The following is a 23,838-nucleotide window of genomic DNA, read 5'->3' on the forward strand; positions in this document are numbered from 1 at the left end:
TTAAGTTCTTTTTTCTTTCTTCTTCTTCATGTATAATTTAGTCATTTCAGTTATTGTTATTGTTACTCTGCTTCTTTTATGCAAAGTGCCTTTTAAGTAGTTGGCCATATTTCCAAAAGGTACTGCCATACTTAGACGCTTACTGAGGATTTTTAGCTCTGATATTTTCAAATTGGAAAAATAAAACTCTTCAGTTGTAATTCCAGCAGAACGTAATTTTTTTAATTGAACTTATTTAATGAATTTGAGTATTTGGAACTTCCCAACAAGGACACTGCTATAAAAAAGTACAAGAAAATTGCTGTAACACTAAAGGCTAAATATCAAAGCCCAATTGGCCAATAAAGAGTTGTAAAGCGAGCAACTTTTCGTCGAAAGCTCCAAGGCCGGTTATTTAAATCTTGCCATTTCTTACAATGATAAATCTCTTTCGCATTTATCTCACTTTGGTCAGGGAAGATAATGTGAAAAGATAGTCAATATGTATCAGTCTCCTTATATACCCCCAACTCAAGTTCTATTTCTCGCTGGCAGACCCAAGAAGCCTTCAGCCATGACTTGTCTCTTTGGGAAGACATGACTGCGGGATGTGCTTTCTTGGATTCTCACCATCTCTTACTTTAGAAAATATAAAACTCTCAAAAACATCATATAACAGACAAGATCCAAAAAAAAGCCATGACGTCCTCTTTTTCTTCGCAGAAATAGAGGTCCACCAACTCTCTTGAGTACGAAGCTCCATACAAACATATATACACTGATTGTATTTATGCTTCAGTAGGGTATGAAAGCAAAGAGAGCTTAAGTGCTATATACGATTTCAATACATATAGCATCAAGGTGTCATCCAATGCACTTTATTTTCTGTTAATTTTCTAAATAATTATAATCATGAGAATAATACAACCTTTTTTTATTTACTTATTTATAGCAGCTAAATGTACCTTAGGCATTTTAATTTGATACTGACATGCTCTTGTTGATTTCTCGATGTTTCATTCACCTAGGTTGAAATATGAGAGATTTATGAAATGCTAAAGTATTTACTTATTTGGTACACCGATTTGTCTGTCTAACCTTTGACCATAACTCTATACAGTTTAATGGGTGCACCTCTGACCGATGGTTCGGCGCATGAATAAAATTCTACAAAACAACAGATAACTCAAAATGTTCCCACTAATATTTTTATAAATCATATATCGATTTACAGAAAATCACGAGGGCATACAAATAGCTTATATATCGTTTACCCTGATAATTTAGAGAAGTATATTGTATATAATCTTTTACTGTTTGAAAGATCAAAGATCCAAAAAAAAACTATACATATTTTCCCGACGTCCGATCTTCGGTTGTCTTTTTTCTTTTTTGTTACAATGCTGGCTTACCAAAAAAGTTTTTTTTTTTGGCTGGTGCTACAGCAAGATTATATATATATATATAGCGTATACTATAGAAGTCCGGTATCTTCATTTTTTTCTCGGGCCTAAAATATATGTATGTATGTATAACCTTGTTCTTAAAGGTTTTGTTTTAAAATAACAATAAAATAAAATAAAATAAAGATAATTGATTTAGACATTTTTATTTTTATTTTTATTTTCTAATTTCTTCTTCTTTACCTCTCTACCTAAAGCACAACATGTACAACGATCACTATGAAGAGCAGTCTGTTGGTTGTCTCGGAGGTATTCTCTCCAGACTCGGTGTAACAAACTCGCCTGTCTATGTCAGAGCCTCCTCTAGCGATGAGAAGCTGCCTGCCTATGAAGAATGCATGTCACAGGCAAGTCCATTAAACGCATCCCATGTCATTCAACCGAAAATAACAATCTATGGAACATTTTAGGCAATGCACCGTATGGATGTCAAGGCCGACAGCGAAGTCGAGGCTATCGTCAAGAAAGCTATCAATGATGTCTCCTCCGAGCTCCGTGCTATCAGTTTGGATGTAAAGCATTTTTTTTTAAAAAAATACATCAATTATAAATATACTCATATAAATCTATACATATAGCTCCATGAAAATATGGAGACTGGTATGAAAGAGTTCCATGCTCACGAAGTTCTCACCAACTACCTTGAGAGCAAGGGGTTCAAGGTTACCCGTGGCGCTTACGGTATGGAGACTGCTTTCCAGGCAGAGTACACTCGTGGTGAAGGCAGACGTGTCGGTATCTGCTCCGAATATGATGGTCTCCCAGGGTAAGCTTATTTCTATAAATTTTATAAAGCAGAATGATAACAAGCAATTCATAAAATATAGTCTCGGTCAGGGTTGTGGTCACAATCTGATCGCTATCAGTGGTGTCGCTACTGTTATCGGCGTAAAGGCCCTTTTGGATAGCGGAAAGGCTTCTGGAAAGGTCATCTTGTTTGGTACTCCCGCCGAAGGTATGTTTATAGTTTTATCTACAATTTTCCTATCTATTGGAAATTAACTATTTATATAGAGCTTTCTATCGGAAAGATCGTGATGGTACATAAGCGTGCATTCCAGGACAACGTAGACGTTTGTATGATGCTGCATCCTGGGTAATGGGAATTCATAGCTTGAGAAAAAAAAAGCGAATGAAGAATTATAGTCTATCAAACAAATACAGTGTAACAGAACTGACATTTTGCAAATCTGTTTTCGGTGTTTGTGTAGTCCCTATGATGCTAATTATGCTGCCATGATTGCAGTACACGATGTCAAGCTCGAATTTTATGGAAAGCCCACACACGCTTCTGGTAAGGAGACATTAATATTTTTACAGTTAATGTTTGTGGCTTACAACCCATCTCTACATCTTTAAAGCTACTCCCTGGGAAGGTAAGAAATAAACCAAAAAATCTGGAGACAAAACTCCAATTAAATTATACATGTATATATTTATAATGGATTCGACTCCCACTATTCTAAATTTCTTGCTTTGTTTTGCTTTGCTTTACTTTACTTTATAAATCTCTACTAAATAAAAAGGTGTCAATGCTTTGGATGCCATGGTTCAGGTGTGGAATAACATCAGTATGATGCGTCAACAATTACTCCCTACAGACAGGTAAATAATATATATCTATCTACCAAACATATATATAACTCATGTTCATCTTTATCCACAGAGTCCATGGTATTGTTACTAATGGTGGTCAAGCAGTAAGCCTCTTTACTTTAGATTTCATTTTTAATGATTCTAGTGCTCATAGATTTTACCATCTTGTTTTGTATAGCCCAACATCATCCCCGATCGTACATCTGCTTTCTTCTTTGTGCGCACAACAAGATTCTCTGAAATTGATCGCCTTATGAAGAAGCTTGAAAACTGTTTCACCGCCGCTGCTCTTTCCACTGGCTGTGAAGTTAACTGGACATGGCGTGAGATTGGCGTCACAAAGGGTAATTAGATAATAATGTATAGTAATATGTCATCTAATATCTCTTTGTATGTATGTGTGCTTGTATCAGATGTTTTCCAAAACTCTGTTTTGGCTGATAAATATGGTGCCTATATGGAGAAGGAAGGCATCAAGTTCCCCTCTCGTGAGGAGCAGCAAAAGGGCGCCGGTGGCTCTACTGATATGGGTAACGTTAGTTACGAAATTCCCACAATCCATCCCATGTAAGTTTTTAATATCCAGAAATTAATATATGTTTTAATCAATTATTTCTTTGCTATCATAGATTTGGTATCCACACCACTGCTTCCAACCACACCATTGGATTTACTGCAGCAGCAAAGACTCTGGATGCCCACAACGATACTATCATGGCCTGTAGAGGTTTGGCTCTTACAGCTGCTGATGTTCTTTTGGATGAATCATTCTACCAGGCTGTTAAGCGCGACTTTGACGAGAATGTTAAGAATTAATTCACCTAAAACCCCTCAACTATATAAATATTATTGTTTTTTTTATTCAAAAAAAATACAGTGGTTATAAGAGTAATTATGCTACTACAGGAATGGTGGCAAAAGAGGCATATTAAAGCATATATGAGGAGTTGATTTTATTTTTTATTTTTTTTGGTAAAATAATAATAATAATTCGTTCATTCATTTCGATCTGATGCCATTTGATACTTCTTTTCATCTGGATTCGAAGCGGGTATTGTGGCAAGTGCCTGCAAGAAGTGCTCCATTGTCTACAAAAAATAGAGTTGGTCAAAGAACTCTTGTATAAAATTTATAATTACCACTTTTGCAGCCGAGTGATTCTCTCGAAGTGAAATCATGGCTGCCTCCCGGCAAACATTTTGTAAATCAGCTCCTGTATAATAATCGGTCTATCCACAGAAAATAATAATAATGTATGAGGATAGGTGCGTATTAAAAAAATAAATAACAAATATAAAAGTAAAATTTTCAATATACTCACACAATCAGCAACTACTTCAAGGTTCACATCTTCGGATAAAGGTATACGACGCGTGTGAATCTTCAAGATCTCCCATCGAGCTTTGAAATCTGGTGGGGGAACATAGACCAAACGATCAAATCTTCCGGGTCTTAACAAAGCAGCATCCAGCATATCTGGTCGATTTGTAGCACCCTTGTTAAAAGAGAAAGTGAGAAGATTAAATAAATATCATGATAGTAAAACTTACAACGACAAGCACTGACTCAGCCGTTTCCACGCCGTCCATCTCGTTTAGTAAAGTCGAAAGTACTCTTTCTTGTACACTATCGCCACCACCGCCACCATTGCCCATGTCACGCTTTCCTACAATGGCTTCTGTTTCGTCCAGAAAAATAATGGATGGTGCAGAGGCTCTTGCTTTTTGGAATGTAGTTCGAACTAGACATCAAGTTAAGTATATATTGATATTGATTCATTAAATTTCTGACAGTCTTTAAAACTTGATGCTTTGACTTACTGATTTTTTCAGAGTCACCCACATAAGGTGAGTAAAGTTGGGCACCGTTAATGGATAAAAATGCAGCACCTGATGATGAGGCAATGACCTTTTAGAAGTACAATATATTAGTAACTATTTAAAAATGCTTAAAATAACATAAATCACCTTCACAAGGGTTGTCTTACTGCATCCAGGTGGACCATACAAAAGAATACCTCTCGGTGGTTTAAGACCCAAACGGATAAACGAATCTTTGTGAAGAATTGGCCACTCCACCGCTTGCTTCAATTTCTGCAAGTACCATATTGAAGCAATATATTGTTAATAGTAATTTATAAACCAGCTTGTCAACTATTTACCTTTTTAACGTCTTCTAGACCTCCAATATCATCCCACCCTGTTTGCTCAACCTGTACTTGGAACCCACGTTGCATTGATGGGCCAACGGATCCAAAAGCAACCATAAAATCTTCCATGGAAACATACATTTCCCTATTGTTATTAGTTTTCCAAAGGATTAGCTTATAATCTTTAGGAATTGGCTCATACGCACTTTGCTAGATCTTTTGTTGCTTTTTGTACAGCATGCATGGCAGCTTCTCTACACAATGACGTGATATCAGCAGCAACATAGCCATTTGTCATGGTAGCAAGTGTTTCTACAATAAATTAAAGTTCTTTTTAGTATCAATCTACTCACAGCAATTATGTATTTGGTTAATATTACCAATATCGACGGATTCATCTATTGGCATACTGCGTAACTGAGAGGTGATAAGAGCATGTCTTGTTCCTTTATCAGGCGCGTCAATTGAAATCTCTCGATCAAATCTTTGGAGAAAGTAAGTACAATTTAAATATATCTACACTCTATAGAAATATGTATATATATATATAATAACAAAACATATGTTACCTTCCTGGGCGCCGTAAGGCAGGATCAATTGAATTTGGTCGATTGGTTGCTCCAATAATTACAAGACGACCTCTTGATGCAATACCATCCATCAATGTCAAAAGCTGAGCAACAACTCTGTTTTCATGAGATTGTGCCCGATCACGATGTGGTGTCAAAGCGTCCTAAAAAGTAAGATAACCTCACATGAGCTTTTGTAAAATTCTCGTTTAAGTATAAAGTGGGACATACTCACAATCTCATCGATAAAAAGAATCACAGGTGAATCATTTTCAGATGCCCATCCTTGAGCTTCCTTGAACTTATCTCTTAGTTTCTCTTCGCTTTCTCCAAGATAAGGTCCATATATCTCTGGGCCTTGGATAATAAATACTTTCGCACCACACGCTTCTGCTACAGAGGTTACAAGAAACGTTTTTCCAACACCAGGGGGGCCGTACAATAAAATGCCTTTAGGACATTCGATACCCAGAGTTGCAATCCAATCGCGATAAAGAAAAGGATAGCTCAATACTTCGTAGAGTGCTTCATAAGCCTTTTCAAGGCCTGTCGGTTTTTGCCCACGAGGTGAAGTTGGAGCATCTGAAGAAAGAGAAAGGGATGCAATATTCTTGCTCAGTGTCTCAACAGATGTAGAAATTGGCTGATCTGCGATAGATATACGAGTAGCGTTTTTGACAAGGGCAGGTATATCTTTTGAAGAACAAGATACAACCTTGACAGTCAATGTAGATCTAGGAGACCGACTAGTTATGACAGTTCCAGGGCTAACAAGCATGCCTTCTATCAGGTTCCGCGCGCTCTAATGTGAAGACATTAGCTAATGAATCCATAGCTCCCAATTAATTACAAATTTCTTTGTACCTCTATTATCTGATCCTCGGTAGCATTTCTAAACAAATAACCTAAATCTGCCAATTGATCATCCTCTGTACACTCTTTGAGATCAATTTGGAGTGTCACTCGCATAGCAATATTGACAGGTTCTAAAGGTTTCACTTGTACACTCACTATTTACATTAAGATTAATTACTAAAAAAAAAAGCCTTCCATTTTATATATGACATCATATTGTTAAAGTATATACTTTGAGAAGCTTTATCCACTCGGATAAAATCATCGGCTAGTATTTGATGCTCTGGTATATCGGATGGCCACAGAGTACAATAATATACCTGATCAAGAAAACATTAAAAATTATTTATTTATTGATTCTGTTTCTGTTTCTGTATTTTTAATTGTAATTGGTATTATCGTTGCTATTTTTTAGGCCAGAAAAATTCATATAATTAAAGCATTATTTTCAAATAAAAATAAAATAAAATAAAATCTGGCAAGCTAGATCTACTTACATTAGACGATCCATCGTCAATCTGAACCCAACTTCCAATCGGAAGATTCAATGTATTCCATTGCTTCAAAGAGACACGAGCAATCGCGGGTCGATTGAAAGAAGGGGAGACAATCACAGACATGTACAATTGTTACTCCAAACCAATGTCAAATTCTCTGCACACACACACACACAAAAAGAAAAGACAGGCTTTACTTGGTTTGCACCACCACATAATCGTCTCTTTCTTGCGGAGATTTGTTTTTATATGTGTACAGGAACCCAGCGCCTATTCAAACACGACACATTTTCTTTCGAACAGTACATTTGTTTAAGACATATCGTTTGGTTTAACTACCTTTTTCATTTATTAAGTTTGTGAAAGGTGACTTATGAGGATAGAATTAACTATCAAATATTAAGTACTTTCAAGAAAAAAATGAATAAAAAAGGTCATAAAAAGCAAAGAGGGGTATTCAATCAAAACAAATTGAGAAAATACAGAATATTAAGCAACATGATTGGATATGAGTTCTTGACAGATCATACTTTGTATGGAACTCATTATAACTTTGAATGTTCTCTTTATATGTGAATACAAGATGGCCAATATGTGGCCAGAGAAATTGCCAGACTCTAGACCCAAAGGTTTTTTCCCGAGTTCAGTAAAGGGCAGAAACCGACGGTTAAAAAAAAGCAAATGTCGTGGTTGAATAATAATTATTAGCTTTATCAATGAGGAAAATAAAGTTCCTGGCACGGACTTTAAAATAAGTGACATTTACAACAGCTCAAGACGAGCCAATAGAACTACCAAAAAAGGGGCCTTTTGTTTCCTATTTGCTAAAGCCCAACTGCTCTCCATATCAAGCTCTCTCTTGTAACATACAGTACTTTAAGTAATGATGTCCCGCGAAGTGCTGCTGGTGATCGGTGTGATCTTTCACATCGTCTACCTGTTCAGCATTTTCGACATTTACTTTACATCTCCCATTGTTCATGGCATGACTCCTCAAAAGAGTCCAGTCGCTGCACCAGCAGATCGTCTTCTTCTTATTGTAGGCAAGTTATTCCCCCCCCCCCCCCCCCCCCACACACACACACATATATATATATATATACTTTTACTTATATAGTGATATGTGCATATTCTCTATTTATAGGTGATGGGCTACGCGCAGACAAGCTTCTTGAGTTGGATAATGGTATTGCCCGTGCTCCTTATTTAAGAAATATTATCAAAACTGAAGGAAGTTGGGGTGTATCTCACACACGTGTGCCTACCGAGTCAAGACCTGGGCATGTAGCTATAATTGCTGGTTTTTATGAAGATGTGAGTGCAGTAACGACAGGTAATACTATTACATTCATCATATACATATACGTATAATCGGTACTCATCACACTGTATATTTAAAGGCTGGACTATGAACCCTGTGAACTTTGACTCGGTTTTTAATCAATCAGAACACACATGGTCTTTTGGATCTCCAGATATTTTGCCAATGTTTCAACATGGTGCAAGTGATCCTAGTCGTGTGGATACAGTCATGTATCCACCAGAATATGAAGATTTCTCTGGTGGTAAGTAAATCATGTAGAATCTAAAAATAATGACTACTGATATTATACAATATTAACTCTAACCAATACCATAATCAATCAGAGGCTTCTCATCTTGATACCTGGGTGTTTGATCACTTCAGAGCATTGTTCGAAGAGGCAAAAACCAATCCTGAATTAAACACTAAGCTGAGAAAACCCAAAATTGTCTTCTTTCTTCACTTGCTTGGTTTGGATACAAACGGCCATGGTTTTAGACCTCATTCGAAAGAGTACTGTGAGAACATCGCCATGGTTGATAAAGGTGTTTCTGAAATGGTAAATCTTGTTGAAGACTTTTATGGCCACGACGGAAGAACTAGCTTTGTATTTACAGCCGATCATGGCATGAACAACAGAGGCAAGTATTTATCACATACAGATTTGTGAAACCCAACTCTACCCGACCTGACTTAGTTTTCCTTTAGGCGCTCACGGAGATGGTCATCCAGACAATACACGTACACCATTAATTGCCTGGGGTGCTGGTATTAACAAACCAATGAAGGGGTCCAAAGGACACGACGAATTTTCGGCTGAATGGGATTTATCTGATGTCCAGAGAAATGATGTGCTCCAAGCTGACATTGCTCCATTGATGTCCCATTTGGTTGGCATCCCTTTGCCTGTTAACTCAGTTGGAGAACTCCCGCTTAATTACCTTGACGGAGACGAATACACCAAAGCTCAGGCTGCATTTGCGAACGCACGCCAGATTGCTGAACAATACAAAATCAAACATGGTGAGCACAGATAAATAAGATTATTTGCTTATATATATGTCAATACCAAATATCCTTAAATATATCAAACTTCTTTAGATGAAAAGGAGGAAAAGGAGATGTTCTTTAGACCTTTCCGTCCCTTGTCAGGTTCCAACGATCCCAGTAACTATCTCAGCCAAATACAAACCTTAATTGATATAAAAGATTACATGGCAGCAGAATCTCTTTCAAAGAAGTTGATGAGTGAATGCTTGGCAGGCCTTCGCTACTTCCAGACCTATGACTGGCTGTTCCTCCGAGGAGTCATTACTGCCGGATATGTTGGATGGTGTGCGTTCTGTCTTGAGTTTGTAATCAGATATTACATTTTATCTGAAAACACGATAAAGTATCTTGGCCAATCCACATCCAAACTGGTAGGCTGCTTTCTACAAAAATACAATCAGTATAATTTCATGGTCCTATAATTCATTACTATTAACATTCTAGATTGATGGTATGGCAGTATTAGTGTTTGGGTTCTTGTCCTTTATGGTGTGGATCCAGGATATGCCAACCATGTATTATGCCTATGTATTCTTTCCCGTCTATTTCTGGCGCCAAGTATTACAAAACAAAGATATTTTTGCGGCAATTCTTAGCTCTGCTTCACGTGAAGGATGGACCGTTTTGATACGAAACACAATTGGGACACTTTTGGCACTTGAATTATTGGTGAGTGTAATATTTAATGGGAATAAAAATAAAAATAATACAAATACAAATACAAATAAAATGCTAGGTATTTTCTGCTATAATACCCTATATATAATGCTAATATCAATACTCTAAATGAAATATGATAGGTCTACAGCTATTTCCGTCGCGAGGTTCTCACTGTGTGCTTTGTGTTGCTTGCAACTTGGCCGTTTTTTATGCCTGCTCGTATGCGTAGGCATTATTCCTCTCTATTGACATTATGGAGTATATCTTGTCTGTGCACAAGTGTTTTTACACTTTTGCCAGTTGAAAAGGGTGAAAACATCTTGTTGGTGTGAGTATCTTTTTCTTTTTAATATCTTCACTACTATTGTTTATTGCCGTTCTTAGAAAAAGAATATTTTTTGTATTAGCGTATTTGGTGGCCTGGCTGGTATTTCTGTTGGCGGATTTGTGCTGGCAAAATTGGAACGTGACAATCGTATTAAAAGAAAGACTTCTATCTTAATGAAGATACAGGTAAATATATATATATATATATATATACATATATTGTATATACATAAATATCTATGATAAACAAAAGCAATTGGAACATTGTGTGTGGGAACTAATACTTTGCGTCAGTTACTCCTGAACCTTGTCAGTATTATTCTAGTCTATTCCACATCAACAAGCCTGCAGAAACGACAAGGACTTCCTGTAATTAACCAATTATTGAGCTGGACTGTCATGGGTAAATACTATGCTTGATGACATTAATCAATATTTACTGTACACTTTTATTATTTTTACTTATTTCAAATACGGTTGATCTATAGCCTTTTCTAGTATTTGTCCTTTCGTCTACCGCGGACCTTCTAATGAAGACTATCTCGCCCGTCTTTTGATGATTTGCTTATCTTTTGCACCCCTTATGACCTTGCTCAGTATCTCATATGAAATGTTGTTTTACGTCTGTTTCTGCAGCACTGTTCTTCTCTGGCTAGAAACCGAACGCGCGCTCTACCGTGATCAAAGAAGATCAGTTGATCGTCCTCTCCAAACAAGCGATTGCCGGGCAGTTTTGATTTTTTTGTTCTTTATCTGTGTCGGATTCTTTGGCACGGGTAACGTGGCATCCTTGAGTAGTTTCTCTCTCGAAAGTGTCTATCGATTCGTGACAATATTCAACCCCTTTTTGATGGGCGTTCTATTAATTGCCAAGATCCTGATCCCTTTCTTTGTGGCCTCTGCTGTTTTGGGTGTACTTAGTATCAGCCTTGATCTTTCACCTTTTAGTTTGATTCTGGCTGTGATGAGTATAACAGACGTTCAGACGATTAACTTCTTCTATTTTGTCAAGGACTCAGGTAGTTGGCTAGAGATCGGTACCACAATCAGTCATTTTTGTATCTCGGAGTTGTTTATCATCTTCACCATCATATTGTTCTTGCTGTCTCGACTATTGGTTGGACATCTTGTTCTGCCCAAACTGTCAAGCATGGCAGATTAGATTAAATATAAACAACTCTACAGTTTATTTTATTTTTAAATATATGTGTATAATAATCGACAGTACAAGAGAAAAAGAAGAGTGGTGTGATTTGAGAGAATAAGGTATTATGCGATTATTATGAAATTAACTTCGACTATCAATATCTTGATCATAAGAAGAGGATAAAAGCATATCGATCTGGAATTGTAAAGCATAAGATTGGCTCAAGAGACGCTTTAATTGATTAGAGAGACGATCTGATTCCTATATTAAAGGTGTTGTTGGCGCCAATGGTTCATTTTTTTTCTTAATTTTTTTAATTTTTGTTATCACCATTATTTCGACTTTTAATGGGTCTTACATTACGAAGGCTCTCTTGTTCCAATAGTAGCTGCTTTCTCTGGGGCGTTTCGTCTGAGCTGCTGTCTTTTACTGAGATATTTGGGAGTATATCTTTATTATCTTCTAGCCATATCGCAGTCAAAGATAATTTTCCTAATAGTGTTTCGTAGTCTCTTCGTGCTTTTTGAAGTGCTGCCAAATCAGGCTCGGTTGTCAATGACTTTGATGAGGCTGCCGAAACAGCTTGGATGATGGTAAGCATGCTTTCCCACACATTATAAAGTGTGTCAAGTGCAGCGTTGGACTTGTTAAAGATGTCAGTGCGTGTAGTCATGTCAGATGCAGTAAGTCTAAAAATGAGAAAACACTGGTAAGATTGAGAACTTAATGCAAGTATGGCAGAGAATTAAGGTGGCTTAGTATGTGAAACAAATTTGGTTTTTGAAACTGACCTGGTACATTACGCCCTGTCTTCACAAAACAAGATTATAGTAGCCTCGGTCGAGTACTCCTTGTTTATATAGGACATTAGATCTATCAATAGTAAAACCGGGAATACTGAAATCCAAATATTATTAATATACGTGCATACGTCTACATACATACATGTATATATATATATATATAGATAGATAGATATTTACTCAAACTCATACAAGAATGCAAAAAAGTTTACGGATTTACTTGAATCCTTGTGATTTCTAGCATCATTTTTGTCACATTTGATGTAATATAAAAACATTTCATTATTGAATAGAAGCTTAATTCAGTCAGCCATTGCTATCTCTTAAAAACTTAAGCCAAGGGGAAACTTTACTTAATACAAGTGCATCAACCCACATGTACCTATTTATATAATCTTTGTTAAGGATCATCTTCGGCATAGGGGGGGTGATTTGGTGTAAGAAAAAAAAACCTTCCAAATATTGACAAAATAAGCATTTTCCTATCCATTATTGTTTTTTATTATTGATAAAAAAAAGTAAAGATAAAATGAACATTGTTTGTTACCATAGTAAAAAAAAATGCAATAAAATACATATAAATATGAATCTTGCGGTGTTAAAGCTTCATCGTCCTTTCTTTTCTCTCTATATTTCCTTACATAATTGCATAGAAAGATCACATTATGCAATTCTTTCCAAGACTAACAAGACAATCCTCGCGATCGCTGGCTCAGCTCTTGGTTCCAGTTAGTCGGTTAGGTGTACGGTCTCATTCAACTTTTATGATGGAAGGAACAATGAGCAACGCAAACAATCGTCTGAGACTTCTAGAAGAGCGATATGCGACGGATGTGAGCACACCGTTCCCGAAACAAGTAAACTCTGTAATGAAGGCCCTTGCAGATGAAACAAGTCGAGAATTTAGCAACGGCTTTATGATGATCAGTGAATCGCAAGCAATGTTGCTACATCAGCTTGTTTCTATTCTTCGTCCTAAAAAGGTGCTTGAGATTGGTACATTCACGGGTTACTCGGCCATAGCCATGGCATCAGCACTGGGACCCAACGCTAGCTTGACTACTCTTGAGTTAGATCCTTGTCATTTGGCTGTTGCACGTCGTTTTGTTAAAGAAGCCCGATTGGATAAGACAGTTGAATTCAAACAAGGCCCAGCTCTAGAAAGGTAAATAAGAGTGGTTCGTTTTGGTTTTGGTTTTGATTGGATGGTACCTGAAGTTGTTTGACGGTTTGATTTATGTTTAGTATACTTGAGCTTGTGCGACAGACGCCAAGACCACAGTTTGATGTCATATTTCTTGGTAAAACAAATATTAGCCTAAATTATGATTGAGAGTGATGTGTGTGTGTGTATTGACAGAATTGTTTATCATTTCTTATTAAGATGCTGACAAGGGTGGCTACATCAAATACTTTAATCATATCATGGAAAGCAATCTGCTATCCGATAATGGCGTAATCATTGCAGATAATGGTAAGCGGCGGTGATCCCTGCTTTTACCATTAATAGAACTATTTAACAAATTGCTCTATCAATACTTTAGTCTTATTCTTCGGACAAGTACACCAACACGCAGGTTATGATGATCCCGAAACCATTCCAGTATCAAAAAATGTCAAGAAGTTAGCAAAAAAGGCGTATGATTTTAACAAATACGTAAGGGAAGACGATAGAGTTGAAGTGGTTCTTCTACCTATCTTTGATGGCATTACTATCATTCGGAAAGCACGTTCAAAAACAGTAAATAGTTTAGAGTGAATTGAATATTAAATATGATTGTTTTCATATTGTTCTAATAGCAATAATAAAAATACTTGCATGAGATAATATTACGTTTCTATTATTTTTGTATTGCATAATGTAACTTCGTATTTTATGTGATAGCGCATTATTTACACTTTTATTCCATATGATAAAATATTCCTGCTTTGGTTCGTTTTGATAGGCTATACGGTTTATTCAAATAGCTAATTATTCTGAAACCACTAAGAATCGTTTATCAGTTTTGAGAAGATGTCAAAACTACTGATAAATTTCTTGGTCAAACAGCCTATAAATAAAGTAAAGAAAGGCTTTTTTTAAAAGAAAAAAAGAAGAAGGTCTATAACTTTTACACAATAGACTTATTAAGGCCGTAAAATCTCAATTCGTAAAAAGAAGAAAGCCCGAGCACACACACACGGACACTGCTAATTTTTATTTACTGCTGAGATTCTGTAGGCAAACCCCCTTCTCCTCAAGGGTCAAACGTACAATATAATATATAATGATTGACATTGTTGTATATGAAGCACATAGCACAATTTATGAGTATAAAAAAAACGCGGTTATGATTTATTCTTTTTGCTAGTAGTCTCAAAATAATAACAATTCTCTTCTTCTTAAAATAACTCTCGTTTATCTACCAAGCCAAGTCTCTGTAGTATTGCATGTATAAATTATGTGAATTAACATAACCACATCCAGTAGTGAGTGCAATCTTTGTTGGCCGAAGAAAAAAAGAAGGAAACAGCCTTTTATTTGATATACAAGATAGAAACCATCAACTAACGGTTGATGTGTTCTTTTATAATGAAATTATGCGAATAGATATGTACGATGGTTGGAGTAAGTTGGTCTACCAATAAAATTAAACAGAAAAAACAATCCTGACGTATACCCTTAAGATATATGTATTTCGCCTGTAGCTTATATTAAATGTCTTGATATTTAGATAATATACTATTTTTTGTTGTTGGAATACGAATTCAATATTCCTCATGAAATCCAGCATACTGAGCTAGAGAAGTATAAGTTCTTATCAAAGCACTGGGAAATATTATGATAAAAATAAGTAACATACTACTACACACTTATTAATATTATTTTTCTCTTTCTTATTATTTTAAAATGTTTTGGCGGATGTGTAGTTAGTCTAATGGGCCCATAAACAGAATATAATAGCTTTAGCTTTGGAGTAGTATTCTTGGTTTCTTCTTCTTCTTTCACTAAAGTACACCCGTCTGTATAACCATAGTATATTACTACTTTCATCTAATGCATCGATTGGTTTCCCAAAAGCTTGTCTTTTTCTTTAATATCGAGGGCTTCTACCCATCTTTGCTTAAAAGTATCTACGATTTTTGTCTTTTCTTTTTAATGCAGCCACAAAGGACATTTTGGTGCAAGGCTGTAAAAAACGTACAAATAATATACAGGCATTATTTGTACGCATAAAAGAAGCCTGGAATCAAACATTGCAATATACTTTTTTAGGTGAGTAGATCCAGAGATGACTCGAAGATAATATTTTACAAATTAAAAATAAAAATATGAAATATAAGGATCAGTGGCATTTCCTTCTAAAGGTAAATTAGAATTAGAATTATAAAATTCGTTTTGCGAACTAATACTTTGCCTTTTTTAGGAATATTTACTTTCCCACATACAGCCCTTTATCTATCAAAACAATTTGGCTTTTGATTATTAAAATTTGTGAATTCTGAAAAAAAAGCAAATAACTAAAAGCACCTTTTCTATTCCCTTGTAATTCTTATAAATAAATCAAGCTACTATTGCACAAATACAAACAAAAACATGTACAAGAGCGCACGTACAGTTCAGAAAGTACAAATTTGCAGTACAGTCACATTCGCGTTCGCATTCACATTCACATTCGCATCTGCACACTGCACACTGCATACTGCTGTAAAGATAGTATTGGCCTGTTTAAGCAAATTTGTGTGAATAAAGGCTATTGTTGATTTATTAAGTAATACATAAGATGGCCCAAACTTTGTGAGGACACGTGGAAATATGGTTTTATTGAAAGCCACGTTTGGTTGAAATGTACTACAAAGTAAGATAGGAAATATGCTCAATAACAAAAAAAAAGTAGTAATAAGAACAAGTTTTTTTTCTTTGCTTTTTTGCTTTTCCTGTTTAACCAATCAACCAACCAAAAGAAAATAGTATGGGACTTTTAATAAAATATTGGATGATTTGGTTTTTGTAAAGTTAGTGATCTTGAGCACTAATTGATTTCTGTCAGAAAGGTTTGATATCATGATATGTATGTATATATAATAATTACTATTATTTTTAAGAAAAAGAATATTTTCTCAAGTATTCTCTTATTCTATTGATAGTGCCAACTCTACTAAGATATCAACTATTAGTCAGCACATCTTTCAATGAAAAGTCAATCGATAAGCTGGTAGTTTTAATTGCTATTAAGCAAAAATATGAGGAAATATAATGGCAAGACTTTTTTTTTCTTTGGCTAATAAATCTACATAGCTAGTATACTACTCCTTTTAGGCAAAATTTTCAAATTAAAAAAGAAAAAGAAAAAGAAAAAGAAAAGGTGGTTTCAACCCAAAGAAGCAGTGTGAGATTTTCATTTGATTAGAGATTATGCTTTAATGACTAGAAGACAGTAAAATATACATATATAAAATAAATAGGATCGATCAGTCACCAAATAAAAGTATGAATTGAGCAAACTTCTATTATCCCTGTTTCTGGTTATGTAGTCGGTTTATATTTTACGGTCTATTGTGTGTGTGTGTGTGTATGCGTGGGAGTAACACAGCCTCCAGCCATGTAGCACAATTCTCTAGCTTGATTTTGGTGCAGTGTATATATATATATTTATATGAAATAAATATATATCTAATTTGATTGTTACATTAAAAAGAAAGTACGTATAGATTATGTAGATTTCATTAGTTACTAAACACAAGATAAATGAAGCTCAAATTTAAGAAAAGACAATGGTTTGTATCGAATGTCATCTTGATACAATTTCTCAAGATAACTTTATATGTGCGTTAAATACCTAGAAAGATCTGAAGAAGGTATAAACACTGCATACATACACACACATATATATATGTGGTATTAAAGTTTTAACGTGCTAGTACCCAAAACTGGTCTAGACTTTTGGCATCAAATCTAACTGATCCTCATAACAGGTTATGGTTACCTTTAAAACCAAGTATATATATGTGTGCGTGTATATCAATATATACATATAATATATACACAATATCCAATATAAAATATTAATAAATACATTTATGAAAATTCATCTGTAATGAGTATTTAATATAAAGCCCATTTATTGCTGGTCTTCTATTTCAAGTCCCTTGGATTCTTGGTTAATATTCATCGTCTTTAAAATGATCTATCTTTTTTTTCTTTGTATTTTAATAAACCAAGGCATTTACGCATTCCCACGTGACCATTAACACGCGTTACAAGCAAATGTTGCGGAGAGGAGGGCGTGTTAAACAAACCAATGAAGTAACGATTGGCATGAGGCCCCATGCGCTTTGGCCTAGGATCAAAAGGAGATCCATTTTATTAAATAAAGCTACGATTTAAACGGTCACCCAGGCACACAGATGTGCGTATATTTGCCACATATCTGCCACCTATTATAGGCTCTAATGACTTCTTCAAGCCATTCAATTTCTCTGCAATTTACGCTGTATTATTAATTTGCTTATTCTCGAACAATTTAGATATTGAATAGATACATAAAAGCCATTCGGTTCTTTATAGTGCTCTATTTCTCACTATTATTATTATTACTTACCTTTGTCGGACAAAAAACCTAATGTTACTCGCAACCAACTTTGTACAACCGCTAAACAACGCACAAAGAGATCTCCGCTGAAATAGAATGAAGGCAAGAGCCTTAATAAAACCAAAATAAACTCCTTTAGCTTTATTAGTGTCACTAAAACTTGGTTACCCTTTGGTTATTAGTCTCCCACTTGTCTTTTCTCTCTCTTTCCTTTTTCTCCTATTGCCTTGCGCCCTTTCTTGTTTAATTGACCATCTCTCTCCCTCTCTTTTTTGTTTATAAAAAAAAGGACAACGACGAAAACCGAAAGACGCCCTAAAAACCTTTGACTTTAAATATATATATATATAATATATTAAAAAGAAAAAAAAGATAATAGCGCTTAAAACTTTGGCGTTTATTCACCAAATCTTATAACTCGAGAAGAAGAAGAAGAAAATTATTAAACGATGACTGAGATCATTAAGGACGGATACATATCAGTCAAAGAAGATGGTCTGAGAGCCTGGATATGGTCCAAACGTTTCAGTGTCCTAAGAGATCAAGCACTCACATTCCATCGCAATGAGGTACGAAGTTGCTTCTTTTTTTGTTGTTGGAATCTCATCTCATCCAATGATTGTATATACACACACACCCAAAAACCAAAACTACAACTACAACTACACCCACAACCACAACCACAAATATAACAACAACAGCAATCCGGTCAATGTGTAGCCCTTATCTTTCTCAAAGACGTCAATTCAGTTACCCGTACAGATTTAAAGCCTTATTGTTTTGAAATTGGCACAAAAGAGAAAACTTATTACATTGCTTGTAAGAGTGACGAGGATTTGTATTCATGGATGGATGAAATTTACAATGTACGTTATAATATATGTGTGTGTGTGCAAAATGTCCTAATGTTTGCACAATTATGATGATTTATGTAGAGATCTTCCGTAGGATCTTCTGGCCCAACCAATTTTGTTCATGAAGTTCATGTTGGTTTTGATCCAGTTACGGGAGCATTTAGTGTAAGTAGTAATATAATTTCAGCTTACTATTTATTTAGTAGTCTTATTTTGACGCTTTATTTATTTATAATTCATCCATTATCATAATTGAATATAGGGGCTTCCGGATCAATGGACTCGACTTCTCAAAGGTTCAGCCATCACAGCAGAAGATGCTGCAAAGAACCCTCAGGCAGTATTGGATGTTTTAGAGTTCTACACCGAACAAACCAAACGGGAAGCAGATGAATATGGCTCTTCGCAGCTTATGGGAGCTGTGGAACGTTCGAGTGGAGATAGATGGGCTGATTTAATGCATGAGCCCACTCAACAACACATCCCATCCCGTCCAGCACCTTCACCGCCAACTCAAGGCAGACGCCCTGATCTCTATGATAGCATGAACGATCTCTCAATCAGCAAAAATGTACGCCATCAATTCACAAATATTTATATTTGAGCTAAAGAGCTAAAAACATACACACACACACACACATATATATATATATATATATATACATTTCTCTCTTTTCTTATTATGTATATAATCACTTCAGGATCGTGTTCAGTCTCCAATTACTTCACCACGTACTCCAACATCACCAGATTATCGCCAGGATTATCGTCCAGATCGCACTCCAACATCACCTGTAAGTTATTAAATATATATATATATAGCTTGCTTGATAACAATCTTTAATGATAACAATAATAACAATAATGAATATATATATGTGTGTGTGTGTATGTTTATGGTTAAACCAATATTATTATTATTATTATTCAATTGTAGAGAGATCAAATACCCACCAGTCCTATTCGCCAACAATATTCCAAACCCATGTATCCTCGCCCTGAGCCTTCAAAATCTCAAGGAACTATGCACAGCCACCGTATCCCTAAGCACAGCAGCAGTGCAACCACTTATGAAGATCGTGTCCAGTACGAACGTGAACGTGAACAGGAAATGCGTGAGCGAGAAAGAGAACGCGAGAGAGAGATCCGTGAGATCCGTGAAAGAGAGCGCGAGCTCAGAGAACGTGAAAGAGAGGCTAGAGAGCGAGAGAAGGAAAGACAGCGCTGGGAACGCGAGAAAGAAAAGGAGATGGAGCGTGAGCGTTTACACCGTGAAAGAGAAAGAGAAAAGGCTGCAGCTCAAGTATCCGCACCAAAAAAGAAAGTTGAACAGCGTATCAGTACAATGACAGAAGCACAAATTATGGAGAAGATGCGTAAGTAAAATAAGAAGAAGAAGAAGAAGAAGAAGAAGAAGAAGAAGAAGAAAGCACCAACAAAACAATGAGGTTGTGTGAATCATTTATTTATGGATATTATTATATGTATATCTCTTGTAGGCGCCGTTGTATCTCCTAACGATCCCAATGAGCTTTACAAGCGAATGAAGAGAGTTGGTCAAGGGTAAGATATATTCTTTTAAAAGAAACTAAAGAAAGGATATGCTGGAGAAAGTGAATTAACATTACAAAATGTATCTGGGTGTATGTCTTCAGTGCTTCTGGGTCTGTTTATTTGGCTATTTCTCTTTCGACCAATTCCAAGGTTGCGATTAAACAGATGGACCTTGCTCACCAGCCTCGCAAGGAGTTGATTGTGAATGAGATTCTGGTCATGAAGGAATCTCAACACCCTAATATTGTCAACTTCCTTGACTCTTTCCTTGTCAAGAACATGGAATTATGGGTTGTGATGGAATACATGGAGGGTGGCGCTCTTACTGATGTGATTGATCACAACACAATGACTGAACAACAGATTGCCACAGTATGCTCAGAGGTAAGATAATAACAATAACAATACAAGATGATGATAAGGATTTAGAATATGTTATTAACCAAAACTAACTATTTTTTTATTGATTTTGTTGCGGAAATAGACAACTGCTGGTCTTCATCATTTGCATTCTCAAAATATTATTCACAGAGATATCAAATCTGACAATATCTTGTTGAATGCGTATGGACAAGTCAAGATCAGTGATTTTGGTTTCTGTGCCAAGTTAACAGACCAAAAGAACAAGCGTGCTACAATGGTTGGAACACCATATTGGGTACGGTCTACTTATTTTTTTATTCGTTTTTATTTGTTTTTACGTAGGATAACATGAGATTAAACTAAATTAAATACATATATAGATGGCTCCTGAAGTAGTCAAGCAGAAAGAGTATGGTGCCAAGGTCGATCTGTGGTCATTGGGTATTATGGCTATTGAAATGATTGAGAATGAACCACCCTATCTGGACGAAGAGCCTCTCAAGGCCCTGTATTTGATTGCTACAAACGGAACACCCACTCTCAAGAACCCTGAAAAATTGTCGCGTGAGCTCAAAGGCTTCCTTGCCGTGTGTCTATGCGTTGATGTACGATCACGCGCAACAGCTGCTGAACTACTTGAGGTAATGATAACAATATATACATAAAGAAGTTCTGGATGAGTATTTAACCTCTTTTTATGTTTTGACGTTTTATTCTTTCACAGCACGACTTTCTTAAAAAGGCGGGTCCTTTAGAGATACTTGCCCCTCTTCTCAAGTTCAAGACCACCAAGCACTAAAGAAATCTCCCTTTTTGTTCTATCTTTTTTTTTCTACTTCTTTCTCTCTATCTCTCTCTCTCTATATATATATATAAATATTCTTCTTATATCTTCTTCTTATTTTTCCCTCACTCTCTTCTTCTACTTCTACTTCCCTTTTTTTACATTGCTTTATTCAATTTATATTTATACTTCATTTTATTTTATTTTCTACCAAGAAATATTGTATTTTCTTTTTCTTACTTAATTGCGTTATTTATTTAAGATGAAAATTTACTTTAAAAAAAAATAACGCAACTTTTGCTATTTTACCAAGTGCGCAAGTATCAGATTTACAGGTACAAAACGAGTATGGATGACGCACTACACCTACACGCACACGCACACGCACACGCACACGCACACACATTATACACGTACAAAGAAAACTAAAAGAAATACAGAAACTCGTTCATTTTACTCATCATTATTGTTGTTATTACTATTATTATTATTATTTCATATACTGCTCGTCTACACACACACACATATATAGATATACATATATTATAACAAGAATAATAAGCATACTAATACGAATACGAATATTAAATATTTTCAATAATTATTATTTATTTATTTGATAATTATTTATTTATTTATTTATTTATTTATTTATTTTTTATTTTATTTTATTTTTTGGTTGTTCCTTTTCTACACCCTTTTCTACACCTTTTTTTAAATGGCACTTTTTATTGGAAGATTGCCTTTTGACGTCTCAAACGTAAGTTACAAAAACCAAAGGACCTTCCTTTCTTTTATGCTGAACAAGAAACTGTACCAAAAAAAGAATATGAAAAAACTCAGCGCTTTCAAATATATACATGACGAAAATAAATCAAATATCTGACTTTATATGTAGCGTGAACTAGAAGATCTGTTTTCAAAGTATGGCAAGATCACTCGCCTTGATATAAAAAGAGGTATGTAAATGAGCTTAAATAACATAAGTGAAAGAGAAAGAAAGAGTGAGGCAATCAGATCGTCATCAGCTTACATCATCACAGGATTTGGATTTTTGGAATTCGAGGATAAGCGTGATGCCGAAGATGCCATGAAGGGTGTCCATGGCAAGGTAAACTATTTGAACATTCATTCTCTTTTTATTTGAGATGGCATCTCTACGCGCCACATATACGCACACAAGAAAAAAAAAGTACATATATTCAAGCTGTTTATTCTTGTTTAGGAACTCGGCCGTGAACCTTTGATTGTAGAGTGGGCCAAGAGTGATGGTGTAAGACGTATGGGAGATGGAAAGTGTTTTTCATGCGGTAAAGAAGGTAATAAAGAATACAACAAAAAAAGCTAAGACAAAGATCATTAGGTACATGAATACATACATAATCATGGATCAATTTCTTTTTATTGTCGTTCGATTAAACAACCATGTGCCCTTTATTTATTTACCTTTTCTTTCTTTCCTGTTCCATACTAAAGGCCATCGTGCCAGAGACTGTTTTGAGGGTGGAGATAAGCGTGGAGGAGGAGATCATGGTGACAGACGCAGTGACCGTAAAGACCGTGACCGTGGCGACCGTGGTGACCGTGGAGACCGTGGTGACCGTGGTGACCGTGGTGACCGTGGAGATCGCGATCGCTCTCCTAGACGAGACTCTGGCCGTGATCGTGAAAGAAGGTAATATGGTTGGTTGGTTTCATATTGGCTAGTTTAAGCTTGTCCACACGTACACGTAGTATTCTGCGAATTCAGTGATATATGTATGATTTTTATTTCAAAACTTGCCCTAACATTAATATCTTGCTCTTACCACAATCTCTTAATTCTGGATAAAGTAAGTTACAAACAATATATATATATATATATATATGGTCTGATTACATAGCCTAACAAATACATTTATTGACATTACCATTGTTATTTTATTGTTATTTTAGCTCTTTGGTCACAAAATAAACTCAAATGTATATATAAAGACGTCCTTCCTATCGTGACAGAGAAGACCGCGGTAGATCACCCCATCACTCTGACCGACGTGGCCAGGATAGACGTGAAGAGAGAGGCGAACGCGACTCTCGCAAGGAACGCAGCCCAGAGAAGGAAAAGACTGACGAAGATTAAGCTCATATAATACCAAACCAAACCAAACCAAACCAAACCAAATTAAATCAAATCAAATCAAATCAAATCAAATCAAACCCGATCTATATGTTATGTTTTCCTTTCATTTCTCCTTTCTTGCCTTGTATAAAAACAATAAAATGCAGTTTACGAAAGTACCAATAACAATTTGATTGACCAAGCTTTAAATACA

At 35.6% G+C, this 23,838-nt stretch overlaps 8 protein-coding genes across 8 annotated transcripts; 6 read left to right on the top strand and 2 right to left on the bottom strand.

The window, feature by feature from the left end:
- Positions 1 to 1,645: 1,645 nt before the first annotated feature.
- Positions 1,646 to 3,854, top strand: PHYBLDRAFT_168308 (hypothetical protein; the record flags this gene model as incomplete). The annotated part of the gene is made up of 12 exons (XM_018435836.1): positions 1,646 to 1,813; positions 1,853 to 1,954; positions 2,021 to 2,208; positions 2,270 to 2,397; positions 2,457 to 2,538; positions 2,654 to 2,736; positions 2,804 to 2,818; positions 2,969 to 3,047; positions 3,109 to 3,142; positions 3,217 to 3,382; positions 3,452 to 3,605; positions 3,668 to 3,854. 12 exons carry the CDS (start codon positions 1,646 to 1,648, stop codon positions 3,852 to 3,854), a joined length of 1,386 nt encoding a protein of 461 aa, XP_018291923.1.
- Positions 3,855 to 4,126: 272 nt separating this feature from the next.
- Positions 4,127 to 6,534, bottom strand: PHYBLDRAFT_112300 (hypothetical protein; the record flags this gene model as incomplete). Its single annotated transcript, XM_018428270.1, has 10 exons — positions 4,127 to 4,267; positions 4,360 to 4,533; positions 4,589 to 4,779; positions 4,859 to 4,946; positions 5,006 to 5,131; positions 5,200 to 5,332; positions 5,394 to 5,499; positions 5,568 to 5,671; positions 5,757 to 5,920; positions 5,992 to 6,534. 10 exons carry the CDS (start codon positions 6,532 to 6,534, stop codon positions 4,127 to 4,129), a joined length of 1,770 nt encoding a protein of 589 aa, XP_018291924.1.
- A 1,457-nt stretch (positions 6,535 to 7,991) lies between these two features.
- Positions 7,992 to 11,610, top strand: PHYBLDRAFT_155377 (MCD4/FSR2/SSU21/ZRG16 protein; the record flags this gene model as incomplete). Its single annotated transcript, XM_018433397.1, has 11 exons — positions 7,992 to 8,151; positions 8,253 to 8,441; positions 8,509 to 8,673; positions 8,756 to 9,052; positions 9,120 to 9,434; positions 9,513 to 9,832; positions 9,906 to 10,130; positions 10,262 to 10,447; positions 10,506 to 10,634; positions 10,743 to 10,851; positions 10,937 to 11,610. 11 exons carry the CDS (start codon positions 7,992 to 7,994, stop codon positions 11,608 to 11,610), a joined length of 2,769 nt encoding a protein of 922 aa, XP_018291925.1.
- A 126-nt stretch (positions 11,611 to 11,736) lies between these two features.
- PHYBLDRAFT_64840 (hypothetical protein) lies at positions 11,737 to 12,681 on the bottom strand (the record flags this gene model as incomplete). Its single annotated transcript, XM_018441354.1, has 3 exons — positions 11,737 to 11,856; positions 11,954 to 12,284; positions 12,611 to 12,681. 3 exons carry the CDS (start codon positions 12,679 to 12,681, stop codon positions 11,737 to 11,739), a joined length of 522 nt encoding a protein of 173 aa, XP_018291926.1.
- Positions 12,682 to 13,177: 496 nt separating this feature from the next.
- PHYBLDRAFT_20432 (hypothetical protein) lies at positions 13,178 to 14,157 on the top strand (the record flags this gene model as incomplete). Its single annotated transcript, XM_018439734.1, has 4 exons — positions 13,178 to 13,563; positions 13,644 to 13,699; positions 13,783 to 13,872; positions 13,943 to 14,157. 4 exons carry the CDS (start codon positions 13,178 to 13,180, stop codon positions 14,155 to 14,157), a joined length of 747 nt encoding a protein of 248 aa, XP_018291927.1.
- A 1,818-nt stretch (positions 14,158 to 15,975) lies between these two features.
- PHYBLDRAFT_64842 (hypothetical protein) lies at positions 15,976 to 16,575 on the top strand (the record flags this gene model as incomplete). The annotated part of the gene is made up of 3 exons (XM_018441355.1): positions 15,976 to 16,121; positions 16,163 to 16,237; positions 16,485 to 16,575. 3 exons carry the CDS (start codon positions 15,976 to 15,978, stop codon positions 16,573 to 16,575), a joined length of 312 nt encoding a protein of 103 aa, XP_018291928.1.
- A 1,845-nt stretch (positions 16,576 to 18,420) lies between these two features.
- Positions 18,421 to 21,541, top strand: PHYBLDRAFT_112298 (hypothetical protein; the record flags this gene model as incomplete). The annotated part of the gene is made up of 12 exons (XM_018428269.1): positions 18,421 to 18,540; positions 18,673 to 18,837; positions 18,907 to 18,990; positions 19,088 to 19,246; positions 19,292 to 19,396; positions 19,763 to 19,982; positions 20,112 to 20,201; positions 20,325 to 20,388; positions 20,481 to 20,763; positions 20,864 to 21,037; positions 21,123 to 21,383; positions 21,467 to 21,541. 12 exons carry the CDS (start codon positions 18,421 to 18,423, stop codon positions 21,539 to 21,541), a joined length of 1,800 nt encoding a protein of 599 aa, XP_018291929.1.
- A 701-nt stretch (positions 21,542 to 22,242) lies between these two features.
- PHYBLDRAFT_158827 (CCHC-type zinc finger transcription factor) lies at positions 22,243 to 23,709 on the top strand (the record flags this gene model as incomplete). The annotated part of the gene is made up of 6 exons (XM_018433864.1): positions 22,243 to 22,286; positions 22,425 to 22,485; positions 22,570 to 22,637; positions 22,752 to 22,845; positions 23,003 to 23,201; positions 23,501 to 23,709. Coding segments are annotated over 6 exons (611 nt in total), but the record flags the coding sequence as incomplete, so codon positions are not given.
- Positions 23,710 to 23,838: the final 129 nt, after the last annotated feature.

This window comes from Phycomyces blakesleeanus (assembly GCF_001638985.1).
Source record: "Phycomyces blakesleeanus NRRL 1555(-) unplaced genomic scaffold PHYBLscaffold_10, whole genome shotgun sequence".
In the NCBI taxonomy this organism is placed as follows: Eukaryota; Fungi; Mucoromycota; class Mucoromycetes; order Mucorales; family Phycomycetaceae; genus Phycomyces; species Phycomyces blakesleeanus.